The 26557-nt window shown below is 59.1% G+C and overlaps 1 protein-coding gene across 1 annotated transcript; it reads left to right on the top strand.

Annotated features, from left to right (window-relative positions):
• On the top strand, positions 1 to 10194 carry LOC148056050 (uncharacterized). Its single transcript, XM_087754996.1, has 5 exons — positions 1 to 87; positions 1790 to 1953; positions 2522 to 2551; positions 5040 to 5120; positions 5374 to 10194. The coding sequence occupies exons 1-5, from the start codon at positions 1 to 3 to the stop codon at positions 5591 to 5593; spliced, it is 582 nt and encodes a 193-aa protein (XP_087611122.1). The 3' UTR covers positions 5594 to 10194.
• Positions 10195 to 26557: the final 16363 nt, after the last annotated feature.

Raw genomic sequence — 26557 nt, 5'->3', positions numbered from 1 at the left:
ATGCGGTGCGGTGGCCTGCCCTCAGCCCCACTACCAGACCCCAAGGAGCTGTGGGGCCGGGGCACGGTGGTCAGGCCCAGTGCAGGGGTGAGGAGCCAGGTGCTGAGGCAGCGGGAGCAGCAGTGCAGCCCTTGCACAGCGCTGCACATCCCACCAGTGAGGACTGTTTTTCTGTCCCATCCCTGTGCCAGCCCGGCTGCCGGCTCAGGGGCTCTGCAGGACCCATACATCCCCGCCGCCCCACAAACCCCATCCGCTCTGCCAGCACCTGCCCAGGGCCACGCTGCAGCCCCAGCAAGGCTGAGGAGGACACTGTGCGGCCGCTGCTGAGCCTCAGCCTTGCTCGGGAGCTGGAAGGAGCTGCAGGATCCAGCAAGCTGCAGCTGCACGCCGTGCATCCCCCTGCCCCCATGTACATACCTGTGCACACACCCGTGCACACGCCCCTGCACTCATGCACACCAACACACGCACCCCTGCACCCCCACCAGCTTGCAGCACCCACCAGCCCCACGGCACCTCCCATGCCCAGAGCAGAGCGGGGAGACCAGGGCAGAGGCAGGCAAGCCCGCAGCGGTGCAGAGGACCAGGCCAAGCTGTGTGCTGGCTCTGGAGCAGCGAGGTGACACCACAGGCTCGCAGCTCTGCGTTTGCCCCAGCAGTGCAGTGGGCACAGGCAGGGCCTGCTCCTCCCTGCCTGGCCCTGGGCTGCCACTGCAGGAAACCTGGGGCAGCAAGAAGCCATCAGGGGCTGCTGATAAACCATCTTCAACTCGTGAGGAAGCACTGGTTAACTGAAGCTGAAAACATGACAGGGAAAGGCTGCTCTGGAAAAATTTCTCATTTCAGAAGAGCTCTGGAGAAAAGGTGATGAAAATGTCCCATTCCTGACATTTGCAGCAGAAGGACCACCATCGGAGACAATGCTGCCCAGGAAGGGATTCTCTCTGCAGGAAATCATAATTAAAAATGCAGAACAGAAAAAGAAACAAGTTTTGGGATGGGCTAAGCGCAACCCTCCTGCTGCCCCAGGACAAACAGTGTCTGGGGCCGCCAGGCAGCGAGACCTGGAGGAGTGGAGCTTCCTGGCCCCTCTGCAGCCACATCTGGTGGGGAGCCTGGTCCTGGCCAGCCCACCCTGCCCCTGCCCAGCCCCAGAACCCCAGGGGGACGTGGGGGGCCAGGAGCGGGGCCAGCTCACAGCCAGGCATGGTGGGCAGCTGGTGGCGAGACTGGTGGGTCCCTAGGGACCCAACAGGGACCTGGAGAACAGCGTAAGAGCCCAGCAGCTGCAAAGAGTTGCGGAGGGGCTGTCCCAGCCCTCCAGCCCCCAGGATGGGGGTTTGCCCCTCTGGGCACCGCAGCCACGGACATGTCCCCAGGCTGAGCTGGTCTCTCTGCCATCCCCACTGAGCACGGCCAGATCCTGCGCACCATGTCCCCAAGTCGTTTGCCCGCAAGCGCTGCCTGCCCAGCAGCCCCTGCCCCTTGTCCCCTGTGCCAGCCTCATGGGTATGGGGTGCCCATGCCACCCCAAACGGCTGCGGGGAGCCTGTGCCACCCCAGCGGGCCGGTGTCTTGGCAGGGGGTGGACGGTGGCCTTTGCAGCGGGGGCCTGGCCGGTCGCCACCGTGGCCCGGCTGCGGAGGGGTGGGTGTCCCCGGGGTCTGCCGCAGCAGGCAGCGGCGAGGGGGCGCGGGCGGGCGGGCTGCGGGGGGGGGAAGGTGACTCGGCCGCATTTCCAGCATTAAAATTTAATGGGGAGTTGCAGCATCCTCCTGCGCCGTAGGTAGGGCCGGGCGGGCCCGGCGGGGGCTGCGGGGAGGAGGAGTTTGCATGGCAATATCTTCCTCAGGGATGCTCTCTGGAAAGCTCCAGCACAAAGAAGCTGCACGGCGGCCAGGAGCATGCGGAGCCGGCGGACCCCGAGCCCAGCCCTTCCCTGGAAATCAGGTAAAGCCGCGCTTCCATTTCTCTCTGCTCTTTTCCGGATGGAAATGGGGCTCTTCTCCAGGCGCTGGTGGGGTCTGGGGGCGTCAGGCAGAGCCCCGGGGGCCGCCCCCCACCTCGGGGCGCGATGCAGGGACAGGAGCAGGGACTGCTGCTGCCCCGGGACACGGCCGGTCCCGCGGGCATCGCTGCGGGAGGCTGCGGGGCCGGCGGGCGCTGCCGCTCCCTCCACCCCGTCTCAAAAAAAAAAATGCTCCCCCCCCCAGTATATTCATATTGCCTGGTTATAAGTAATTCCCAGGCGAACCCACACGCCATGGCAGGAGCCACGAACTCCTCCCAAGGGGCAGCAGGCTGGGGGCAGCCTGGGCCCCGCTCCCTTTGTTAGGGGCAGGAGCAGCAGCGCATCCCTAGCGGGTTCCCGGCCCCAGACCCGGCCCGGCGGGGCGATGCCCGCTCCGGACGGCAGCTCCCGGCCAGCCTGGCTCCCGCTGGGCACCGGTGGCAGCCCCCGTACCAAAATCAATATTAACTGATGCACCACTTGTTTGTATTTTTTTTTTTTTTCCAGAAACTTCATCCAGAATAGGGCTCGAGACAGGTAAATGGATTCTTGCCTGATTTTCAATGCTCCTGGAAGGAAATGTAGCCAAAATGCTGGTTTATTTCTTTGTCTTGAAACCACCATTTTCTCCTAAACCTGGCATTCTTAGGTAGGGGGTTAGAGGAGAGGCTGGGGCCAGCAACCCTCCAGGGCACTTCACACAGCCCTTCCTCCTGCAAAGAGTTAACCTGACAGATGCTAGCCGGGCTCCTTTTGGAGAGCCATTTTCTCTCCCTCATTGTCTCACTGCCCTTTGTGTGTGCAATTGCATCCCGCCCCGGGGAGCCAGGAGGAGCCCAGAAATAATCAGGTTTTCAGTCGCTTCTGGCCTTGCAGGGAGCCTTTGTCCCCTGGCTTCTGCCAGGGCTGCCCAGGCTGCCCAGCCCTGAGATCTGCAGACAAAGGGAGGCAGCGCCCGGCACCGCTGCGGCAGCACCAGAGCCTGGGCTGTGCTGGAGCCTGGGCTCTGCCGGGTGGCAGTGAGGGACGGGGAGCGCTGGCAGGGCCGAGGGCAGGGCTGTGTTGGCCCCGCTGCCGGGAGCCAGGGGTGCCCAGATACATCTCGGAGATCGCCTCTCTGGTCACGGGCAGCAGAGCAGCCGGCACTGTGCCTGCAGCGCGGCAGGAGCACACGGGCAGCTGGCAGCAGTGCTGTGCCTGCTGTGCGCGGGCAGCTCGCCTGCTGCCCTGACCTCCTTGCTCCTGCCTGCGGCAGAGCTTGCGCTTCCCTCTGGCCTCCTCTGCTTGAGGGGGTTTTTAGCCGCCACTTAACCTGAATGCTGCACCATACATGCCACCAACCCCGTGTGGCAAGAGGCAGCTCAAGCTCACGGCCGCCATGCACAAGATGCATGTTTGGTTAAGTGCGGCTCGCACAAAATTGTTTTTCACTCCCCTGTCTCCTGGGATGTGCTTCATTGCAGGGCAAAAGAGGCCATCCTGCAGTGGTCACCCCATGCCGACACGTCCCGCCTGCCCCACCACAGGCACCTCCCGCTTGGAGCCAGGCAGGGAATCCATTTGCCAGATGCTCGATGGCATCTCCAGTGCCTGCTGCTGCCCAGTCCCCTGCCGAGCCTGAGCCCGGCTCCCGCTGCTCGGCCCCACGGCAGCTGGTTTGCAAATGCTGCCTGGACGTGCTGTCCCCGCGGGAGGGACTGTCCTGCAGGCAGTGCCTGCAACGTGTGGTGACAATGAACTGCGGGAAGCAATAGCGGCTCCACAGCTAAACTGCAGAGTCATCACAGCCCAGCTCCCCTGAGACCTGTTGCCATCGTGGCTTTTCCACACGGGCAGGGCAGGAGGAGGGCAGGCAGCGTGGGCTGGCTGCGGGTGCAGGCTGGCTGCTGGCACCAGCCGTGTGCACCCACATCCCTGCAGAGGTGGAGCGGCACCCACCGCAGTGCAGCTGTGACCGCCGGCTGCTTCGCTACAGCCAGCGCCTGCGGCATGTGTGGGAATGAGTGACCTAGCTTAACCACAGGGCAGAGGTAGAGGCAGCAGCGGCAGTGACAGTGGCAACAGCAGTGGCAGTGGCAGCAGCAGTGGCAGGCAGTCCCTGCCCCCAGTGCAAGTTGTTCCAGCAGCAGACAGGGACAGACAGTTTGGGGCACTGCCACCATTTCTGGTGTGGTCCTACCAGGGGCCCCTCGTGCCTGGTGGCAGGTCCGGCTCCTCCCTGCTCTGCAAGAGGATGGGCACAGGAGGGAGAGGTGGCAGTTCCTTGGGCACTGGGTGCCCCTGAGCAAGCGGCGGCAGCCAGGCAGACCCACATAGGGGGAGAGTGCAGGTCCCGACTGGGAGCGTGGGCTGGAGCTCCCCCACCTCCGCCCTGCCTGTTGCTACACGAGCTGCTGTGAGCACCCGAGTGCGGAGGGGCAGTGCCGGCTTTGATGGGCACCCATGGGATGCAGGGAGCACCCACTGCAGGAGGCAGCTGGGCATTGCTGTGCTGCCCTTAGGCAGCACCAGGACAGGGGTGTTAGTTTTCATGAGCTGGGAGGATGCCTGGGCCGGTCCCCGCTCCCCAGGGCAGCCCAGTGCATGGGAGGCAGAAGCTGTGTGGGAGAGGCTCAGCAGCTGGCACAGCATCTTCCCCTGCAGAGGTCTTACATCCCAGTCCTGCAGGATCTGGCCCTTCCTTTGCCCCCAGCTTTGGGCAGCGCCCAGCTATCCTGCAGGGACCAGGAGCTGTGCCAGCAGCGGTGGGGTCTGAGCAGAGGATGCTGCCTCAGGGGTTTAATTCTGCAGGGATGGGGAGCAGCAGGGATGGCAGGGAAGCCAAGGGAGGCTCTGCCTGCATTCCTGCCCTGCCCTGCCCTGCCCTGCCTCGCCCTCCTGCCAGGCTCCCAGCAGCACAATGCATCCCCCACCGGCTTGGCTCAGCTCTGCCTGGGGACGCTGGCGCCGCGTTGCTCTCCTTTGCTGCGTTGGTTGCTTTCTTTTGCAGCTGCTAATGACTGACCTGAGGTCTGTTCACACACAGTCCCCGGCACGGCCGCGGCAGCGGAGCAGCCAGACAGGACAGGGGGACATTGCACGGCACTCACGTAGCCGGTGACCACAGGTAGGATCCCCCAGGGAGGGTGATGTGGATGGTGCCAGCCCCATGCTCTCCCCACCCCTCACGACCCGGGAGGGCTCTGGGCAGCTGGGAGCCAGCCTTCCTCCCCAGGGTCTCACCCCCTCATGGGCTCTCACAGGCTCCAGCTGGGTCCATGGGGTCACCATCCCTAGGGCCACCTGCACGAGGGAACACAGTGGTGGGGAGGGGGTGGCCGCTGCGCTGCCCAGGGTCTCACAGCATCTCTGCTCCCCAGCGTCACCAGCCCCAGGGGCATAGCCCCAGCTCCTGCCCAGCCAGACTGGCTGTGCCTGGAGGGGAGCCAGGGCTCGGGAGCCGCCATTGCCGCCCACACACGGATGCCAGAGCTGGGCCAGCCCCAGCAGAGCGACCCGGTGCCAGCTGCCATGGGCCGGAGCCACAAGCCTGGCCACGGCGGGGGACACAGCCGAAGAGATGGTGGTGGCAACACCTGAGGACACGGCTCTGCGTGTGTGCGTGGTTGTCCTGCAAGGTGCTGGGGTCCCCTTCCTTTCTCCCGCTCCATCCCAGCCAGACCCAGTGCATGGGTCTCCCCATGTGCCCTCCCCAGCAATGGGCAGGGCATGGGCAGGACGAAACCCATCCCCTTCACCGAATGCAATGTAGGAGGAGGGAGAAGGGGAAGGGAATGGGAGCAGAGCTGTGCCAGCTCCTCAAGGACACATGACAGCCAGAGCCCAAAGGGACTCCGGTTGTCCTCACAGATCCTGCCTGTCCCTCTGTCTGTCACCAAAGTCCTGGTGCCTTCTGCTCTGGAAGTGCCCTGCACTGCCGATGCCACGTCCCGGTGGGACCCTGCCTCTACTCTGCTTTGAGAAAACACCTGGTTTGCAGAGCAGCCTGGAGCACAGGGAGCACCCCTCCAGATAAGCCTGTGGCATGGCCCCTGTGGGGCCGTGTGGGGCTGACAGTGGTCCCCTAAGTGGGTGCAACCATTGCTTGCTCCAGCAAGTGTCCCCTGAGCAGGCGGGAGGGCTGGGTGTGCAGCGGGCTGGGGGCTGAGGGCAGACACATGAGGGCAGACACAGCTCATGGCAGGCTCATGGCAGGCGTTACAGTCCCTTGAAGTCCAAAATAGAGAAGCATCCTTGTGGGGACCAGAGGGAGCTAGTGCTGCAGGAGGAACATGGGCAGAGGGTGCCTTATTTCTCGGGGCACGGTGCAGAGCTGCTGTTCCTGCCACCCCTCGGCAATCAGCACAGCTCAGCCGCCCGCTCCTGCAGGCAACCCTGTGGAGAGGCAGCTTCTGATGGGGAGGGGATAAGCTATCGGGCACCTTTCCTCTGTTCCACATCGTGGTTTTCCCTGCTGGACCTTTTCCTCCCTCCATGGGCAGTGGGAGCTCAGTGGAGAGCCAGAGCAGCCGTTGCTGTCTCGGCAGAAGCCCTGCTCTTGCAGAGCTGCCCGTAGCCTTGCCCCAGGCACTGCCAGTGATGCTTTCACACCTCCCCTCTCTCTGCTTCTTCCAGCTCCTTTAGTGCCCTTACCCTGGAGCCTTGCAACGCCAAGTCACAGTCCCGCACTGCCAGGATTGTCTCCTCTGTGCAGCCCGTCTCTTGTCTTCACCGGTACCGGGGCTGGGAAACACGTGTTAAGTGGGGGCACACGCTGCTTGGGGCATTTTGTACCTCACCAGCATGGATGATAGGAGCAGATCCCTGCAAAGCTTTTAATTCAGAAAGTAGGTTATATTATGCAGGGTAAACCCTCCGTTAACACCTTCCCAAATCTCAATCCAGTGGCAAAGCCCAAAAACGCCTCCTGCTCTCGCGAGTCGGAGCCCCACTGCTTCTGTGAGAGCCAAGCAGACCCTTCCCTGGGAAAGTGCTCCTCTGCTCACGGGGGGCTAACCGGGACCAGCTCTGCATGCTGCCGCTGTGCTCCGATATTAACCTACTAACCTGCTGGGACCCCTGCCACCCCCTCTGCAAGGGGTGCCGAAGCCCCTGGCAAATGGACTAACCCACTAACCGGCTCCAGCGCATGCCCTACTAACCGGCCTTGTCTCGCCTCCCACTAACCACGGGCAGCCAGCGCTGTCTTTAAAGGGGAACGGAAAAGCTGGGTAAGTACATTTGTAAGTGCCGGGTGTTGCTGCATCGGTGACAGGCTGCACAGGCAGGGCCGGGCAGCCCGAGCCCCTGCAGCGGGCAGGAGAGGCAGCTGGCAGCCCCTGCCCCGCGCAGGCAGCCCTCGCCGGCACGAGGAGGGGGTTTCTCCCCAGCTCGCCGTGCCCGGGTCTGCCTGTGGAGTCTGCTGCTGACTAGGAGCCTAAAACGGTTTTATCAGCAGAAGCTTTTCAGTTCCTTTTTAAGCCAGTAGATCTCTGTTACTAACACATTCCTGAACTGAATTAAACAAACTAACCATTGCTGCTTTTCTCTTCATTTCTCTTCCAGTATGTATGTCCTCTAAGTCAGACCGATTGTGCCATGCTTCTGTTACTAACTGCCTGTACTAATCGTTCCTGACTTTTTTCTCTATTGCTACTAACAAATACTCTTTGCACTTTAACTCTCGGATGCTATTCACCATGACAAATGAACAGTGGCCTGGACTCTTGGTTATTAACCTGCAGCAGCCTGATTTTCAATGCTGCTGAGCATCTTTGTCTTCCATTCGATGTGATGGAAAGAAGATGCTTGGGCTGGGGGGCTTTGAAAATTTCCCTATTGGCCTTCTGTTTTCGAAGAAATTTTATGCAGCTAAATGAAGCAAAGAGGCTGAGTGGAAATAGGACAATGCATAATGGCCGTAAAGGTCCAGCAAACCCAGTTTGCAGAGAGATTCAGCCAAAGAGCGATGCTATTGCCATGAGCCCCACCAGAGCCTGAGCTCAGGGCTCTCCTGGGGCCCCAGTTCACCCGTCATGGGGAATGGTCTCGTGCTGCTCCCTGCATTGGCACGTGGATGCTGGGGCGGCTGCAGGGTGCTCCCGGGCTCCTCTCTTCACTCCCTTTGTCTCTCCACAGTTTATCTTGTGACCCTGATGCATGTGGAAGCCATTGCCGGCAGCGTGGTCCTGACTAACCGCACGGCACCGAGGGCTGCGTCTAACTCTAACCACTGGGTTGGTACTTGCAGGGTCCCCCCAGCCATGAGCCCAACGGGCAGGAGCGGGCAGCAGGCAGTGGAGGGTGACTGCTGCCGCCTGCCTGGCAGAGCCAGGGTGCCATAAGGCTGGGACGAGGGCACAGCCCGTGCTTTGCTTTCTGTCCCCTGGGGGGATGAATGTCCCCTGCCTCTACAGGAATTCTGCTGGGGTTAAGGCTTCAGGATCTGGCCCATCTGCATGGGTTTGGCATGCAGGCTAGCGATCCGTGGTAAGACACCGTCAGCAGCAGTGCTGCAGTCACCAGCGGGGCAGAACCAAGCCCTGCATGCCAGGGGAGGATGGTGGCCCTGTGCTGCTGGCCGGGACAGGGGCTGGCTCATGAGGACATCCCAGACCGTGGCTGCTGGGGGGACACAGCAGTGGGGTGGCTTGGGGGGGCTGCCTCAACCAAGGGGCAGGGCAGTTCTGTCCAGGGGGTGTACAGATCCAGACAGCATCCAGCTCTGGCTGCTCTCTCTTGGCTTTGGCTTGTGCTCACTAACCCCACGGCGAGGACCTCCCCAGTTAAGCCGGTGTTGCTGGCTGGCTTCAGTCTCACCCGACAGCAGCTCTGCTGCCTGCTGTTGGAAGGCAGAGCCAGAGCGGGGTTCCCTGGGTGGCTGGTTTCATCCCGTCACGCTGCCCACCTCCCCTTAGCATCCCTGCTCTGCACCGACCACAGCGTGGTCCTTCAGCTGGGGGGGTCTTGCTGGGCTCTCATGCTGACGGGGCTCCCCTCCCTACCGCCTCCATGGCTGCCTGACCTCCACCTTAACCCACTAACCATGTGCCTCCCTTTCCTCTGCAGAGCTGGGACCAGGGGGGATTTTTGGGCTGATGCTCCTGTGTTTTGATGGAAAGGGGAGGCAGGGCCCTGCTGCGGGCTGGGGACAGAGGGTCAAGCAGAGGTATGGGGATGGGAAAGAGCTGGGGGCAGAAGGACAAGCTGGGCTGGGCACAGGGCAGGCCAGTGCCCATCGGGGCAGGCAGGCTCAGGGCTGTTGCACAGGTCAGGAGCACGATGAGGATTGGGCTAGGGTTGTCGGAGCCCATCCGTGGTGAGGGGCTGCCCTCCCTGCCCCCACAGACCCCCCTTTCAGCTCCAGAGCGGCCTTCCAGCCAGCCCCGCACCCAGGGGACCTCCCCAGGCTGGTCGCCAAGGGGAGCGATGGGACCACAAGTCACCCAGGTGGCCCAGAGCATGCACGGGGCAAGTGTGACCCCACACAGGCAGCAAATGCTGCCCGCGGAACCCTTGGTGGGGACGGGCCACCAGCACCCGCCGGGTGGCTGCTCCTCCCTGCAGAACCACCGCTCCTGAACAGAGAGGGGCTGGGGGGTGAGAGAGGCTTCACAAAACAGCCAGGTTGCTCTTTTGCTCTGCCCCAGCACCTCGGGGCTCCCTGCCCCAGCACCTCGGGGCTCCCTGCCCCTGCTCCCCATTTCCCTCGCCTGGAAGAGGAGTCCATCTCTCTGTCTGTCTGTCCATCCCTCTTTGCTGGTGTCCCCAGAACTGTCTGAAGAGGGGAGGCGGCAGCGCAAGCGGGACGTGATGTGCAAATCCCCCTCTACCAGCTGCAGCGATGGCAGGCGTGGGGCTGGGTCGCCCCAGCAGCCATGTGGGCAGAGGTCTGGGGATAGCACCCGGGCCTGGGGTGCACCGTCCTGCCCAGGGCACGCTGGCCCGAGCTGGCCAGGGCTGCCCCTGCTCTGCCGGGACCCCACTGCCACCCCATGCCCAGCACGGTGGGAGTGGGCACGGCCGCGGTGGGGCTGGGCGCAGGAGCGGGGCTGAGCGCTGGCATGGGGCAAGGATGCTCTGGGGAAGGGGGTCCTGGGGCTGCCTCAGTGGTGTGAGCGTGAGTCCCGCGGGTCCCCACAGCCCCGAGGATGTCCCTGTTGCCTGTAATGTCTGCTGTGAACATGGCAAGTGTGCAAACAGCCTGCAGTCTGGTGTCTTTGTGGGGCGTGGGGGGCTGGGGGAGCCGGGCGAGGGCTGTCTGGGGGTGCCCCAGCTCCCATGTGCACCATGCCGTGGGGCATGCGGGGGCCAGGGCAGGCGGTTCTCACCGCAGCCATCTCAGCGTCCCGCTGAGCCGCCAGGGCCACCCGACGGGGTGTTGGGGCAGGAGGGGACAGAAATGCCACGGTCCCTGGGTGCCCGGCGGGGGGAAGGGGCTTCGTCCCGGGGCAGGGAGGGCGCAGGAGGGGTGTCACCTCCCGGGCACTGCCGGAGGATGGCCCTGGAGCGGGGAAGTGACATCATCCGACGCAGGCAGCGCAGGCAGGGCAGGCAGCACACTCGGGCAGCGCGGGGTGCGGTGCCGGAGCCGCCGGCGGGCACAGTTCCCAAACCGCGCTGACACCCGGGACCCACCGCGGCGGGGACGTGCCCGGGGTCCCGGGGGGTTCGGCGGGGGGAGCCGCAGGCAGCGCGGGGCCGGGGCGGGCAGCGGCCGGGGGCTGCGGGGGCGCCTCCCCCGTGCGGGGCCACGTCTCCGGGCCGCGGGGTCCGGCCCGGGGTGCAGGGTTCTGCCTGCCCTGCCCGGCCCTGCCCGCGGGGCGCGGGGCACCCGCCCGTACCGGCCCGGCCCGGGAGGGCGGCGGCAGGTGGAGCTCGTGCTCCAGGAAAGCCCTGCCCGCAGTCCTGCCTGCAGCCCTGTCCGCAACTCGGCGGTGCCCTGCCCGCAGCCCTGCCCCGGCAGCCGGCGGCAGAAGCGAGGGCAGGGGTTCCAGTCCAGCACCCCCGTCCCGCAGGGCAGCCCCGGGCGGAGATGTGCCACTGATGCCTGGGTGCTGTGGAGCACCCCGAGCCCCCCGGGGAAGGGGCTAAGGGCCAGCACCCCGGCTGCCCCCCAGCAGCTCCTGCAGCCTCCTGCCCAGCGCAGGGAGGTGGGGGCACAGGGGCGGGGGGAGCCCAAATTCGTATCTGCAGCAACGGCTGCATGGGTGGCAGTGCTGGGGCCTGGCGTGTCCCTGCCTTGCTCCTAGCAGGGTCAGGGTCAGGGTCAGGGTCAGCCCAGACCCGACCTGGAGCGGGCAGGGGAGCACAGGAGGGACCTGCTGGAGCCGGCAGAGCGGCAGCCCACATCCTGCACTGCCCGGGGTAAAGCATTGAGACACCGGAGCTGGGGAGGAGGCATTTTGGACAGGGCAGCAGCTCCAGCCCGGGGCATGACGGTCACGCAGAGCGGGGACGTGGTGCTTGCCTGGCCTGCTCCTGGGATGGAGGCTGGAGAGCCACCGGCTGCCGCAGCTGTGGGGAGAGAGGCCCCAGCTCCAGCCCCTGCCCGGCCGTTCCCGGTGGTGCGGGAAGGCAGCAGCCAAACCGCCACGTTTATTTTCCGTGCAGTAAGCAGCATTTTGACATGTCACAGCAAGCCTCTCAAACACATGTTGACAGAAAATGTGTACAAGCAAGAGAAATGTTGTTCATTTGCATCAAATTGCGAAGGGATTCTGTGAAATTGATATGTGGCATTTCTGTGAGCGGCTGCGAGCGACACAGGTGCCTCTGCCACCGCAGGCAGGGAGCTGTGGAGAGTCACCCTGGGAAGGGCTTTGCCAGTGGGATTGTGAAAGCCCTGAGCACCACCAGCTTTCCCAAACGCCCCAGTGCTGGCCATGGAGCTGCCAAGGGATCTGGGGAGGCAGGCAGGGTGCCAGCCCGGTGAGCAGGTCCTGGGGCAGCACGCGGCAAAACGGCCATGTCCAGAGCCTCGAGAGAGCAGAGGGCTGCTGCTGCCGTGGGGGAGGCTCAGCCCCACCAGCTGTCCCCTACTTCTGGGTCTCTCCTCCTTCCCCTGGCTCTCATGCTGCCTGGCTTTGCCTGCGCTGGCACCGATCTCTTGAGTGGGTGCACAGAGAGCCCGGGGGGGTCACGGGATGCTCACTGGGGGTGGATGTAGCTCAGGAGATGTGAAACATCCCAGTGCCCACGGCTCTGCCCAAGTCCCACCTGCACTGCGCTGCGTGGGGAGGTTTAGTGTCTCTGTTCCCACACCTGCAAAAATGACATTAAAAAAAATACTAATTTTCCATTTTTCCCCTCCCTACCTTCGCTCTGGGAGGCAAACGGAGCCGTGCTCACCCCACGGGCGCTGGAGGCGGCTGGCAGTGCCAGGGCTGTAACCGTGCAATGCACCCATCACACTGACCCTTGGCGAGGCTTTTTCCCCAGGTCCTGGAGCTTGATCCTGGGCAGCTTCGCCTGTTTGCCGTCCCCAGCACCTCACAGGGACACCGCAGAGGGACTGTGTTTGGCCTGTGTCATGGTGTGGATTGAAATGCAGCTGCACACGCGGCCTCTTGACTTAACCTCATTAGGAAGGTGGACGTAATAGTAATTAAAATCATGAAGTCCCAAACTGCGCTTCTCTCCTGGTTTAATTTATTTCTGGCCACTTCCCATTCCCACAACTAATCCTCCACCGAGTTAATATTCTGAAAATGATAAAAAGATGGGCAGTGCAGATTGAAACATGTTTCAGGAACTTTCTGGGTGCTTTTTAATGGCATTTACACCCAGGGCTGTGGTGGTGCCAGCTGGGGAAACACATCTGCATTAGCTAATGCTCTGCCTCCTGCATCGCCAAGCCCCATTTCGGAGCGAACCCTGCAGAGATCCATGCACTACCAGGAGCCGTGCACCACCGGGAGCTGTGCACCACCGGGAGCTGTGCTTGGGACTGCTGGGTCACCCTGCCCGCCGTCCTGGGAGGGTCTGCAAACCAGGGGAAAGCAAGGAACGGCCAATGCACCTTAAATGGGAAAACTGTTATTAGCCGCAGGCATCACCCTGCTGCCGCACACCGTTGTGCAGGCAGCGCCATGCAGACAGCGCTGTGCAGGCAGCGATGGCATCTCCCTGTGGGGAGGGCTTAAGCAAGTGCCTTGCTGTCCCGGGCCGCTGCGTGGCTGCTCGCCTCTGGGCAAGGAAGAGCCTTCTTCCACGAGAGCCGTGCCGACCGGCTGGTCTCCACTTGTTTCCCAGATGGTTATGACTATTTCATATCTTGCAGCAAACAGAGCCGAAAGCCATGTGTGGAATAATGAGTAAAGCCAAAGCTTAAGACTTGAGATCCTGGCACATCTTGAAGCAATTAAAATATCAGTTACAAACTTCCGCACGTGCAAAGCCACCATCCTTTCTTCTTCCACCTTTGCAGAAAAATGCAGTGACTGCGACTTGGTTGGGCACTAGGATAAATATTTAAGTCCTGCCTGGAGCAAAGCGCACCGTGGCTGTGCCAGTGGCAGCCCCAGCCGGGCGAGCATTGGCCCGTGGCACCTCGTGGGGACTCGCCTTCCTGGCAGGCGGGGATGCTTTATAAAGGAAAAGCTTCTCTGTCACCCAGCTGGGTGATCAGTGCTGGTGACAGATCAGCCTGGCTATTCCCGAGTGAGAAACCCACTAGACAAAACCCCAGTTCCCACCAGCCCAGCAGATACAGGTGGCCTCAGCAGCAGTGGTGCCTGCGGTGCAGCTGGGAGGGCTGGGGAAGGGCTCGGGGCAATTTCTTGTGAACAGGCTTGGTCCGCCCTGCCGTGGGGTGCTCTGCGCCGTCTCCCCAGGGCATGGAGCCTTCAGGACCAGCCACGGCTGCTCCGGCCACCCGCGCTCGGGCTCTCCCCTCTGCCGAGAGCGGGCTCCTGGCCCACGCTGCTGCACACTCTCATTAATACATAGGATTGTAAGGCGATCCATAATTAGATGCTAACTGAGTTTTCTCTAAGTTGGGTGAGGGAAGGTCACCAAGGTAGGACTGGAGTCAGCTTATTGTTATTATCAATCAATAACCTATTTATTTTCCAACACTCCTATTAACCTCTGCAAGCCACTCGCCGTTTCCATTTGAAAGGGCTGTGCAGCCGCTTTGCTGACTGGACAACTCTGATTGAAAATGTAACAGTGACCCGACCCCAAAGGCAGAATCCAATTAAAATCATTTTCATTTGTAGATTAATATTTTTTAACATGTTCTACATTCCTTGCTTCAGCATTTCACACAGGTACTGCTGCCTCATTACACGAGCAGCCCATATCGATAGTGCCATAAGAAAATAATTACAGTTAATTAGAGACGGAGACAATAGGATCATCCTTTTATGGGGAGCAAGGGACAGTGTTCAGTTGCGACATGCCACCCCCGTGGTGGTGACCAGGACGCTCGTGGCTGGCAGGACAGGGCTACCCTGCTCCCAGAGGAGGAGAGGGACGGGTGGTCTCAGCACCTGGCTCCTTGTAGCACTCTACAAGCATCAGCCCTGGGCTGGCGGGGTGGGTGAGGATCACTGGTGGTCTGGCCCACACTGATGGAGGAGACCAGACGCCCTGGTGATGGCCACGTTACAGTGCGGCCGTTCCCGTCCTTGTTCCCCTGCGGAGCCTGGTGCGGAGCGCCGCCGGGGGATGCAAGGGAGTGCAGTAATTGGCTGATGAAGCTTGGTCTTAATGTAAAGTCTATTATTAATAACGTGACTATGATAATAAAAAGATTAAAATTAAGTTTATGGTTTGCTGACTGCCCTTTCCACACTGTAATCATCTTTCATTCATATTCATGAACCACTCATTAGTAACCACTGCTTACAAGCAGGCTAAACAGCCAAACCATTCAGCAGCCACTATCTCCTTAACTGCTTAACTTGCTCACTGATTACCAACATCAAATTAACTCTGCAGAACGGATCTAATAAGCTTCCTGGTGGCTTCAAACCTCCTTGAAAATTGCTCTGATGTCTCCATGGGGCCCTATTAAAAAAAATTCTTCCCCTGTGAATATTGCGCTCTTGCGTGGGTAATGCATCAGGCTGCGGCTGCAGCGCTGCTGCCACCCTGTCCCTGCCTGGCAGCGCCGGTGCCCGCCGGGTGCGGTGCCGAGGGTGGACCCCGCAGTGCCGTCACTGGGGCAGCCCCGTGGTTGTACGTGGATGTTTTCGCAACACAAATGGCTGTTTGAACTGATGTGCTATTTTCCTGGGAGCCCACATGCTGCCCACTGCCCCTGCTTTGCTTTTCCCAAATCTGCCTCCTGATAAGACACAACCCCTCGCCCTGGGATGTGTCTCCACAGCATCTGCCCAGCCCCAGAGCAGCCCCACACCGCTCCCTGCCAGCCCCTGCCTCCAGCCCCCATCCTTCATTAAACATTTCCAAGACTTAATTTGACTGTTTGTTTGATAGCTTGGGGCTTGTGTAACAAAAGAATAAATAAGAACAACCTTTCCATTTAATTACTTTTTTTACATGTGGGAAATATATTGGCTTTTGGGCAGTGCAGTGTGAGGAGGTTTGGCGGCGTTTAGGAGGAGCAGGGGACCAGCCCGATGATGCTCTGTCACTGCAGGGATGGCTGGCCCTGGTCCGGGCCAGGTTTGGGGACACCAGGACTCCCTACACCGCCAGGGACAGCACGGTGCTGTGGAGGGCAAGCCGTGGGCTGGGGATGATGCTGTGCCGGCAGCTGCCGCGCTCGGCACGGAGGATGGGGGTGGCTTCCTGGCAATTAGCTCTGATTAATATTTCAGCGGCGGCCCGGCAGCGCGGCCACGGCCATGCGGAGGAATGCTGGCGCCGAGCATCACGGGAGGCGAAGGGGAACCTTCCTCTCTCATTGCCATGGCAACCGCGGCGGAGCCACTGGAGAGCTGTGAGGGGCGCAGGGGGGGATCCATCCCTCCCTGTAAGCAGCCCCCTGGCCGGGGTGGCTGTGAAGACGCCCCCAAAAGCCCCCTCTGGGAGAGGGATGGATGGGCTGCACCTGGGGGGATGCCATGGGCCCCCCAACACCCAGAGCCCCTCCAGCCCCCAGCCTGCCTGGGTGTCAGGGCCCTGTGCACACGTCCAGACTGGCTGCAGCTGGGTGGGATGCGGAGAGCTGGCCCCAGCTCCCCCAATACAGTGGGGCTCATGCCCCCGGGGACAGCGGGCAGAGCTGGCTGCTCCTGCCCTTGCTCAGGAAAGGCCCCAGCTGAGCCCCTGGCCCCCTGCCCCACGGCCCACGGCCCCTCAGCGCAGGAGCCTCCCACCCCTGCCCGGCACTGACGGAGCGAGTGAGGTGGCTGCAAATTCCCGCACCCAGCACATATTTTCTGCATGCTGGTGAGTGCGTCTTGCAGCAAGTCAGAGACAGGCGAGATTTAGTAGGAAGGAGGCGGCGAATTTGTGTATTGGCTCCCTGCTTTATGGCACTGGAGTCCGGGAGGTGGAGGCAGGCAGCAGCCGGCAGCGCGCAGTCTTGCAGCCCTGCACAGCCATGCCGAGCCCTGCACAGCCATGCCGCGGGTCCCAGCCCCCTCGCTCCGAGTCTGTGAGGGACAGGGACGCTCTGCTCGGTCCTGAGCCCTGGACCCCCACAACCTCGGGGTTAATGCTGTGCTGCCCCCAGAGCCAGCAGCGTCCCCCTGCATGGGCAGAGGGGTCATGGACCACGCTGCATGCCCGTCTCCTGCTCCAGGGTGGGCAGAAGACCCTGCAGCCCTGCCTCACACCATCCCTGCCCCACACCATCCCAGCCTTATGCTGTCCCTGCCCCAGGAGCTCATCACAGCCCTGCTCCCCTGTGGAGGAGCCCCCAGAGCCACAGCAGGATCGCTTCACTGCGGGGCAGGCAGGAGGGGCCGGGTGTGCCGCAGGCTGGGGCAGTGGGGCATTGCCACCGGCTTTTGAGCAGGCGAGGAAGGAGGATCCTCAGCCTTCTGCCCAGCCAGAGGAGACCTTCCTCGCCTGACCCCTGGCATGGCTTAGAGATGGGCCACCTCGGGCAGGCAGAAGCCATTCTGCACCGTAACCGCTTACTTTCGCTCCCCAGCCCTGGCCCACACCCCGACTCCCTCACACCTCCCTGCATATTCTTCCCAGATTCAGGCTAGAACTGATATTAATAATGGCTTATTTCAAGTTTTCAGCCCACTTTCTTCCAGGAAAATATTTATACTGAGCTCCATTTTCCATTTCTTTTCAATTACCGCTGTGTCTGATCACCCCCCCACAACTCTCCTCTTTAGCCATAAACACAAATCCTATTACCTTTTCTCTTTCTGTGTATTTGCCCTTTGATTTAAGCTGAATTTTCTCCTGTTTTCATCAGTTCTGGATCTCTCCCGCTGTATATCTCCCTGTTTATCTACTTTCCAAAGGCCTCCTCTTATTTCTCTGGCCCTGATCAATACAGCTGCAGAGCTGGCTGGCAGCTCCTCTCCACTGCTGCCTGTAGTTTTTCTTGGGGGACTTGTCCAGTATTTCTTGTTAAGCTTCTGTCTCAGCTTGTTCCATTTCTCATTAGGTTTTAGCACTGGCATTGTAGTATTTCTTGTATTTCCACGCTGCCCAGTGGATCTCTTGTAATTCTTAACGGCGAGGCTTAAAGTCTCACTCTTTAGTGGACTCCCGAGTCCTTTCTGGCAGGGTTTGAAGTGGCAAGCGGCGTGACACTTTTATTTTCAGGTGGAGAAAAGAATGTCTCTGGTTCCAAGCCAGGCCATGACTTTTTCTAACAAAAGGGGCAGTGGGGATTATTTGTATTTTATGGCTGTTATTCCAGGGGATGTATTTCCTGGGGCTGTGGCGGGTGGCAGCCCCTGTCCCTGCAGTGCCAGGAGGGTGGGTGGCAGCACCCAGGGCAGGGACACCTTGGTCCTGAGCCGAGGCGTGGGTGGGAGGGATGTGCTGGGGGCACGGCTGCAGTGCTGCTGGCAAGGCAGAGCTGGGCAGCCTCCGCCGAGCCCCCTCCGCACCCCCGAGCATCCCCAAGCCATGAGCATCCCCAAGCCATGACCCTCGCCTCCCTGGGCCAGGCTGCTCACAGCTGGGAAGCATCCTGGCTATTTTGAAGGGTTTTTTTCATCTGCATCCATCTCAAAATTTTCCTTCCGAGAGAGAAGCTGCTTTTAAAATACACCCCAGCTTCCCAGCTGTCAGGAGCCAGCAAATGTATTGCTCTCCATGGCTGCATTTCTGAGTATTAAACATGACGCGCAGTCGCTGCTACACAATATTTCCTCAGATGCCACTGCACCGCGGGAGCCAAACAGTGTCCTTTAAAATAAAACCAATTTTTCCTGTCTCCTCCACAGAATAGTCTTATTTATACGCACTCAAACAGCTGTTACTGCAGGTTAACCAAAGGTTGTAAAAACATTTTTCAAATGCCCTTAACTTTGCTTGGTTTGTTATTGAAATTGTTAATCTTGGGTTTAGATTTTTTTCCCCTATCACGCTCATATAAAATAGGCAAAACCAGCCCTCCTCTGGCCCTGCAGAGCTTTCTGCCCCCCGGCAGTGGCTTGAGCAGCAGCTCGGTGCCTTCCCGGGCTGTGCCAGGGCCATGCAGCTGCTCCACACCGCCTGGGAGGGATGGAGATTGCTGTGTCAGTTCAGCCCTTGCACTTTCGTGTTAAATTTCTGTCTAGCAAACTCCTCCGTGGATCCACACATGCACACATGCACCTCTCTGCCCTGGCTGTGTCCCCCTGTGTTGGCTGAGGACGCTTTGGGTTTGGCTGTCGAGGCTTTTCTGACAACCTCACAAAACACCTCTCATGATTACATCAATGTCTTCTGTTGCCTTGATTCCCCCCTTGGCTGGTGCAAATGGGATTTGCAGCAATTAAAACTACTTTTAGTTTAATTATTGATGGGGACATTGCCTGGCAAAGCTGCACACAGGGCCAGGCCCAGTGAGCGGGCAGGGCAGCAGCCCGGGAACCAGTACTGGAGCATCCCCCTGCCAGCGACAGGGACGTGATCCTCCAGCCTGCAGAGGGGTCGGTCTCATCTCCAGCTGCCTATGCAGTGCATGCAACCTCATCTGATGCTGCACGATGCTGTGCAACGCAGTGCTGTGCTATGCAATGCAGTGCTGCACTGTGCAATGCAGTGATGTGCAATGCAGTGATGTGCAATGCAATGCAGTGCTGCGCTGTGCAATGCAGTGATGTGCAATGCTGTGCAATGTGAAGCAATGCTGTGCAGTCCAGTCCAGTCCAGTCCAATCTAATCTAATTTTATCTAATCTAATCTAATCTAATCTAATCTAATCTAATCTAATCTAATCTCTTCCTCCCCCTCTCGCTGCCTCCACCTCTCTTACAGCAGCTGGGATTGGCACAGCTATGGCATGTCCCTTCCTCTGTGCTCAGCATTAGCTCTTTCTCCCTGGGCAGCCCCTCGGCCGATGCCCCCAGGGGTCGCCCACCCATGTGGCACTGGGACAGCTGCCCCCGCTCCTGCACCTCGCCAGGAGACCTGGCACAGCTGGGTCAGGACTAGCGCTGCTCGCGTGGTGGATGAGTGATCGCTGTCCTCCCCTCTCACCCCAAGAACGCCATTTCTATGCAGATGATTCTCTCATCTAGGAGTGGGAAACCAAGGCTGATGAAATCCAATCTCATCTTCAGTCTGATTCTGATAATTTGCAACGAGCTAAGGAAAAGTGAATTATTATTAAATGCAAATAAAAGTTAAATAATGCTGTTTGGGAGCTGCTCTATGTCACACCATCCACATAAATCAGAGGGAGGTTTAACCCAGGGTAATATATCATTGCAGGTAGTTCCCACCTCTAAATACCTGGCTGTGTGTCCAGAGCTGCCCAGACCCCTGCTTACCTTCCTGTTAACTGGGGATGGTGATTACACTGCTGGGGACGTGGAGGGGAGCTGCAGCTCTGCCGCACCCCTGTGCACAGCAGCTCCGGGAGAGCAGCCGGGCAGAGGGACAAGGGACGGCAGCGTGGGACGAGAGGTGGCTGGGGAGCGGAGCTGGCCGACCCACGCCGAGGAGCCATGGAGCACCCTGATGGTTTTATGTCCCTGTAAATCGTCTACCAATCCAAGGGCTGACAGAGATGTATTTTTAGCCACTGCAGCACAATTAAGTCTTCTTGTTAGTCTCAGGAGGAGAAGGAGGTTGTTGGTTTACTTGCAAATGCTTGAGGTAATTCTCTAATGGCTCCTCCACCATTACACAGACACTGTTTTCAATCTCTTATCATATGTAATCCCTAATGATTTCTCTGTTATGTCCTGTTTTATTAAAGCGCCATTGAACTATAGCCTATTGATTTAGATTTCACAGACAATTGAAATTTAAATTGACTCCAAATTGAATGTCTCCGTGCAATCTGTGTTCTGTACTAAAGACAGATAAAATGCTTCTATTTTTGATAACAACTTATAGAGGAGGCACATTTTAATTTTGGAAAGTGCAGAAGGGCGTCAGGATTTCCATGACAATGTCAGGTGGCTGGGATGGCAGCGGTTTTCTGACCCACGTGGGCATTTACCATCGCCCCGGGGCTTGGCAGCAGCTGCCGGAGCCTGGGCAGCGTGCTGCAGGTAAGCGTGCATGCGTTCCTTGGAGTTTTATTTAGAGAAAAATTGAGCTTAATGCCATGAAGGATGTGGCTAGCGAATTCCTGAAGGGCTCTCGGCTCAGTGAGCACGAGCCAAGCCGCCCGCACCGGCTGCCCGAGCTGCCAGTGGGGTGTTTTGCCACCGGGATGCTTTTCACTGTGCGGCAGCACTGGCAGCACCGCGAGCAGTGGGCCACGGCAAGCCGAACTGACACGTGGCCGGCGCAGCCGAGCATGCAGCCAAAACCCCACCGGGTCCCTACATGTCTTCCAGGTTTTATTCGCTCCCACGTTATTCATAGCTAAAGCAGGGCTCCGGGTGCTGCACGGACCTGGCCGGGGGAAGGACTCCATCGCCAGGAGCACACAGGAGGATCTGCGGCTGGACCCAGCATCGCAGCTCTCTGCTCCCCATGCCCCGTCCCAGGGTGTCCCCATGAAACACAGGGTGAACACAGCTGTCCCTGCGGGCTCCAGGGACCCGTGCTTCCACCTCCCAGGAGCTTCGGTATAAATAATAAAGAGTTAGAGGCTGCTATCTGCCACAGGCTCTACTTATATGCCTCCTGCTAGTAATAATGTCTGTGTTACAGCCGACCTTAATGCCAGCAAAGATAATTCTTTCAGTGCAATGAACTGTTTATTGGCTGATGGATACAGCCCTGTCACGCATGGTGATCCCCGCAGACCTGTGAGCCCGCAGAGCCCCCGCGAGGGGACAGGAGCACAGGGGGCCCTCGCTGTGGCTGGAGCATCCCCCTGACATCCCGCAGCAGTGCCAGCACCCTGGCCCCTCTCCAAGCCGTGCAGTATGCCTGCCGGCACCTTCGGAGGCGAGGGTTTGGGAAACCCTCCAGGGCAGATCCTGGGGACAGCGCACTGGCTGTGGAGGAGGGAGATCAGCCGTGTCCTCCCTGAAACCTGCCCCTGTCCTGAGCGTGGAGGCAGATGCCGATGCTGCTTCCCCATCCCCTGCCCTGCCCTCGGCCAGAGCCCATCTCGGCAGCTCCGGAGCGGCTGGGAGCAGGTGCTGAGTCCAACTCCGAACGGCCCCACGTGTGCACGCATGGCAATGTGCATGTGTACATTTCGGAGGCTGCGGCTGATGAAGTGTGCTGCGTTCCGGGCTTTTAGAGACATTTACGTTTAATCTACAGTTTAACATTCCTAGCGGGAATACTTCACAGCTGAAGAATGTTTTCCCCAAGCCTTTAGTCTCATTTCTGACATTTCACCTGTCATATTATGTGCTTTTCAGGGGAGCGAAATGGCAGCTTGTCTCCTTAAAAGCGATGGACACACTGTTTGTCAATGAGACGAGCTCTGGGTGTCGTCCCCTGCTCATTTAGAAACAAAACTCACCTCAAATGGTGGTTTGAACAAATAAGCTGCCTTGCCAGCCGCTTCCCAGCGGAAGACACGGGGGATTTCCCAGCCGTCGGGGCTGGGTTCTGCGTGCAGGGAAGGTGCTGCAGGAGGACGAGTGCCTGCTCCGGGGATGGGGAGGCAGCAGGAGACCCGGCAAAATCTGCTGACACTAATGCTGCCCACCTGGAAGGACAGCCCACCCCCAAATACCTCTGGTTAAAAAAATCATCTGCCTTTAAAGCCCACCTAAACTCCTACAACCGGAGCTGTCACCTAATTTATCAGGTTACTGCGGTTTTCTAAGAATGATAGACAGTAATTAAAACTAAGCTAATAACCTCCTCACTCTTGACATTTCTACAGGGGTTTTGTTCACCATTATCTACATATAGATTAAAAATTGTAATTGGACCAGAGATAGGGTTAGAAAAATCAACCACCTTCCAACTGATAGTTTGCTAGTGAGTGACACTTTGAAATTTTATTTAATCTGAGAAAATTGAGTTGAACTCCAGTAAAGTTGAGTTATCGTGAAGTAGGTGCATTGGGTGGAAAATCCACTCAACAAAAGGACAGGAGGAAAGCATGGGCAGGGAGCTAACGCAGCGAAGGGGACCCCCCGCTGCGGGGCTCCAGCAACGCTGCCCTGCTGCAAACCGGCCAGGAGAGTTTGCACTGTGAAAGCTTCCATACCAAAAAAGTCACAGTGGAGCAGCTGATGGTGCTTGGCAGCACCGAGTGCTTTAAAGCCTTCTTGCAGGTGTTGGGAGCAACCTGCCAAGCTGGCAGCTAATCCACTCTCACCCAGCGCTTCCCAATGGACAGAGCATCCCTGCGGAGGCTTGCTGCTGCCTGCGGGCATCTTGGGTGCATGAGTGCAGGCACTGCAGCAGGGAGATGCTCACAGGAATCTGCTCCTCGCTCCTGCTAGCCAGCGCTTAGGCGATCTGCCTTTTACTGCTGTTGCTGGTGGTCTTTTATCCTCCCATCTTTTGCAACGGGGCTTATTCACACGCTCAGCCCCAGTGCAGGACCCTCCTCTGCACAAGAGATGTTGCTTGGGTGACATTTCCCTGGAGAAATGTGCCCATCCCAGATGCTTTGGCATCCCAGGAAAGCAAAGATGCTGCAGGCACTGTGCATCTTCCCACCCAGCACAAGCCTGTGGGGATGCACATGCCACCCAGAAAATCCCCCCGTCTCTCCAGCGCCGTGCCATGCAAGGATGCTCAAGCACTTTTGGGGGTTGATGCCGGCAGGCGCCAGGCTGCGCCTGGATTGCCGGAGCAGCACGGCGAGGCGGCTGACATGCCAGGGCGGGCAGGGGTCAGCGAGCAGAGCCGCTGCTCATGAATTTCATCACACCGGTGCAGACAAAGAGCATCCCCATGTCAAGCTCTGCTAAAACTCACCTCTTCCTCTGGTGGCTATTTCTCCTGCGTTATTTACGGTGATTTTTATTCCGATCTATGGCAATCCATGATCACTATAGACACTTAATTATTACTGCAATAATTATTATAACACAGTATTAGTAATGGAGTAATGACAGCATTTATTTTAAACTGTGACATATTAACTAAGCAGGGCAGTATTAATTGCAATGGTGAATTATCCTCATAGACACTATTTCAATTATTGTTTTGTCACTATTACGTTTATGACAGTAATAATTACATATCTAATATACTCATTATTGTTAGATATACAGAATAAGTCTGAATAAATGCAGCAATTAAGGGATAATGTTCCTGGTGGGGAGTTGAGGAGCAAGAAATTACTTTGGTGGCTGGTTCTAAGGCTGGAGTAAGGCAGGGACTCTCCTGATGGAGAAGACCTTCGGTGGCTCAGCTGCTGAGGGTGCTCCGGCACTTTGTGATGGTTCTGCGGGCTGTGCTGGGGGATGAGGGCTCGGTACAGGGAAGCCTCCTTGTCAGGTCTCTGGCACAGCTGTCACATCGCCCCGAGACCCCAGGGAGACCTCAGCTCCTGGAGGTGGGGTGGTTCCAGCAGGGATGCCTGTCCAGGGGGATGCCTGTGAGCGGGGATGCCTGTGAAGAGGAGTGCCCAGGGATGCCTCACTGGCACCGCTGGCTCTCAGGGGACCAGTCCAATGGCTCCCCTGGCCATGGCTCGTCCCCTGCCACCCAGCGCCCAGGCTCCTCTCCTCGCTGCCTCCTGCGGCAGCCCTGGACCGGGGTCCCTGTGCCACTCCCTCCGCACCCGCCGAGGCAGCGAGTGGGGCTGGGTGCCACGCACTGAAGCAGCAGTTTCTCTCTTTGCTGTTTTTCTCCCCTTTGTGTGTGTTTTTCTTATTTTGTCTCCAAGGAAGCGAGATCAGCTCCAACAATAGCAGCAGCACCACTACCACCAGCAGCCAGTCTCAGCTAATGCCCCAAGCGCGGTGTCTCCATCTCCACTGCTGGCTGAAAGATTTTGGTTTTCCCCTTTTTAAAGCCTGGCTCTTGCCAAGGGGAAAGGAAATAAACGGTTTGTTAATTGAAAGCTTTGCTTAATAATCAATGTTTAAGATGCTATAACTGCTTTCCTTCTTTTCTGTGCCTCTAATAAAAGCCTAATGAGATTTTTAATGTTGATGATTGTTGCCAGGGGACTGACCCAGCTCCAGTCGTGGGGTTTGATCCCCCCACCCAACCTCGTTTAACTACTGCGAGGGTGGCTGCAGCCCGGGGACACGTCGATCTCCATGGGACCATTGAGAGTAACACCAGAGGGAGGAGAGGCTGCTGCAGCCAGGCTGCGGGACCCCCCCGGAGCCTCCCCAGGGACAGGCAGCAGTGGGGCTGCCAAACCGAACACCCGAGGGGGTGGGAGAGGGAAAGCTGCTGCTTCTCCTGCAGTTTTTCCCTGCCAGCACTACAGCTCGTGTTTTCCCCATCACCTGCGTGTCTTGACGCTGCACGCTGCAGAGAGCAGAACAAGCAAGGGATGTCATACAGCCCAGCTAATTTTACTGAGGATGCCCCAATGTGCCAGGTTTGTGACTTCTCAACTCTTGATTCCCTACCTGCAGCACTGCAGTAGTCAGGTCTCACCTCAGAATTTATGAAGAACAAGCCATAAATGTTCTCCCCATATCACTTCGCTTAAGCGGCTAGAAACCTGTTGATATGCGACTGTGCAAGGGAACAAGGGCACAACTCAGTTGTACCCCAGCAACAACAGAGCAGGGGGAGGAAAGCACCCCACGGAGGAGCTGAGCTTCCCCTTGGATGCGGCTCCCATCAGCCAGGTGCCGGCAGCTGGGACTGGTGCAGCTGGTGCTCCCCAGGGACCTGGTGCGGGTGCTGCTGATCCAGCCTGTGCAAAGCATTCCTGGGGGGAAGCGCGGTGCTCAAGAGTGGCAGTGCAGCGGTGCTGCATGCAGTGTGCTGCATGTGGTGTGCAGTATGCAGTGTGCAGTGATGCAGCGGGCAGCCGTGCAGTGTGCGGGGGAGCAGCATGCAGCAGTGCAGCGTGCAGCGTGCAGCAGCACGGTGGCGTGGCACGGCGCGGTGCATCGGCGCATCCCCACACGATGTCCCTCTTCACCCGCCGCACGGCCGCATCCCGCCCTGCCAGCCGCCGCCATCCATCACCATGGACCCGCCAGTTCTTTCCCAGACAATGAGGGAAAATCGGCCTTTTCAGGAGAGCCACTTTGTTGTTTATACAAAGGAGTTTGGCTGTTAACACATGTAAGGTAATGGGATCCCCCACCGGCTGCTCGCAGGGCCTGCGCAGGGGTCTGCCTGATGGATTACCCACACCATTCATCTAAATTATGTCACAGGCAATAAGCAACTTGCTTAATCTGTCTAAATGAAGGGCCGGGTTGGCTGCCGCTGACACGTGCTTAACGCTCCCTTCCTCACGATCAGCAGCAGCACAGCCCGACGACAGCCCCTGTCTGCACGGCACCGCGCTGTGACAGGGCCAAACCCCGTGGGTGTAAGGGCTTCCTGCCCAGCCACCCCACGGCAGCACCTTGCAGCGGGGCGGCTGGGGTCACATCCACCGGACCAGCTCCCGGGCTGCAGGGTGGGTGCCAGCCCCCAGGGAGGGTGCTGCCAACGTGGATGTGGGTACAGGCAGGCGTGCAGTGTGTGGTGGTCCTGCCCCAGGTCCGGCATGCAGAGAGCCGCCTGCGGTTTTGCATGCATCCAGAGGCCGCATCTCCAGCTCAGCAGCTGCCTGCACCAAGGCTTTGAATGCAAAGTCCGGAGGCAGATCTTACCAGCAGCAAACGCCTTGCACCTCTCCACCATCCACACCAGCTTCTCTGGCCGGCAGAGTCAGGGGAGATGCCTGGGCTTGGCTTGCTTGTGTGTGTGAGCTTCAAGGGCCAGCCCGGTGCCTGCTCTGGGCACAGACCCTGTGCTGTGGCGAGCGCAGGGGTTCCCCTCGCACACAGATCCTCTCTTGGTGTGAATCTCATCAGTGGCGCGGCACAAGGTAGTTTTTGCTGTGGCACAGCTCAGTGAGAGCAGCAGCTGGAGCTTGCTGCCAGAGCAAGCTCCCCCATCACCGTATGCAGAGCTGCAGCATGTCACCGGCATGGGGACAGGTGGCGGGACGGC

This window comes from Nipponia nippon, unplaced genomic scaffold (assembly GCF_047370975.1).
Source record: "Nipponia nippon isolate SJK-2023a ecotype South Korea unplaced genomic scaffold, ASM4737097v1 scaffold_18, whole genome shotgun sequence".
Classification (NCBI taxonomy): Eukaryota; Metazoa; Chordata; class Aves; order Pelecaniformes; family Threskiornithidae; genus Nipponia; species Nipponia nippon.
The sequence above is the reverse complement of the archived record's forward strand: the minus strand, read 5'-3'. Positions and strand labels throughout refer to the sequence as shown.

What these genes read in the sequence shown, in the direction of transcription:
- LOC148056050 (XM_087754996.1), top strand. Translation starts at nt 1, where the DNA reads ATGCGGTGCGGTGGCCTGCCCTCAGCCCCACTACCAGACCCCAAGGAG. An exon ending in TGGTCAGGCCCAGTGCAGGG is followed by an intron (nt 88 to 1,789) that starts GTGAGGAGCCAG and finishes CCTGCGCCGTAG; the next exon opens with GTAGGGCCGGGCGGGCCCGG. An exon ending in CACGTAGCCGGTGACCACAG is followed by an intron (nt 5,121 to 5,373) that starts GTAGGATCCCCC and finishes TCTGCTCCCCAG; the next exon opens with CGTCACCAGCCCCAGGGGCA.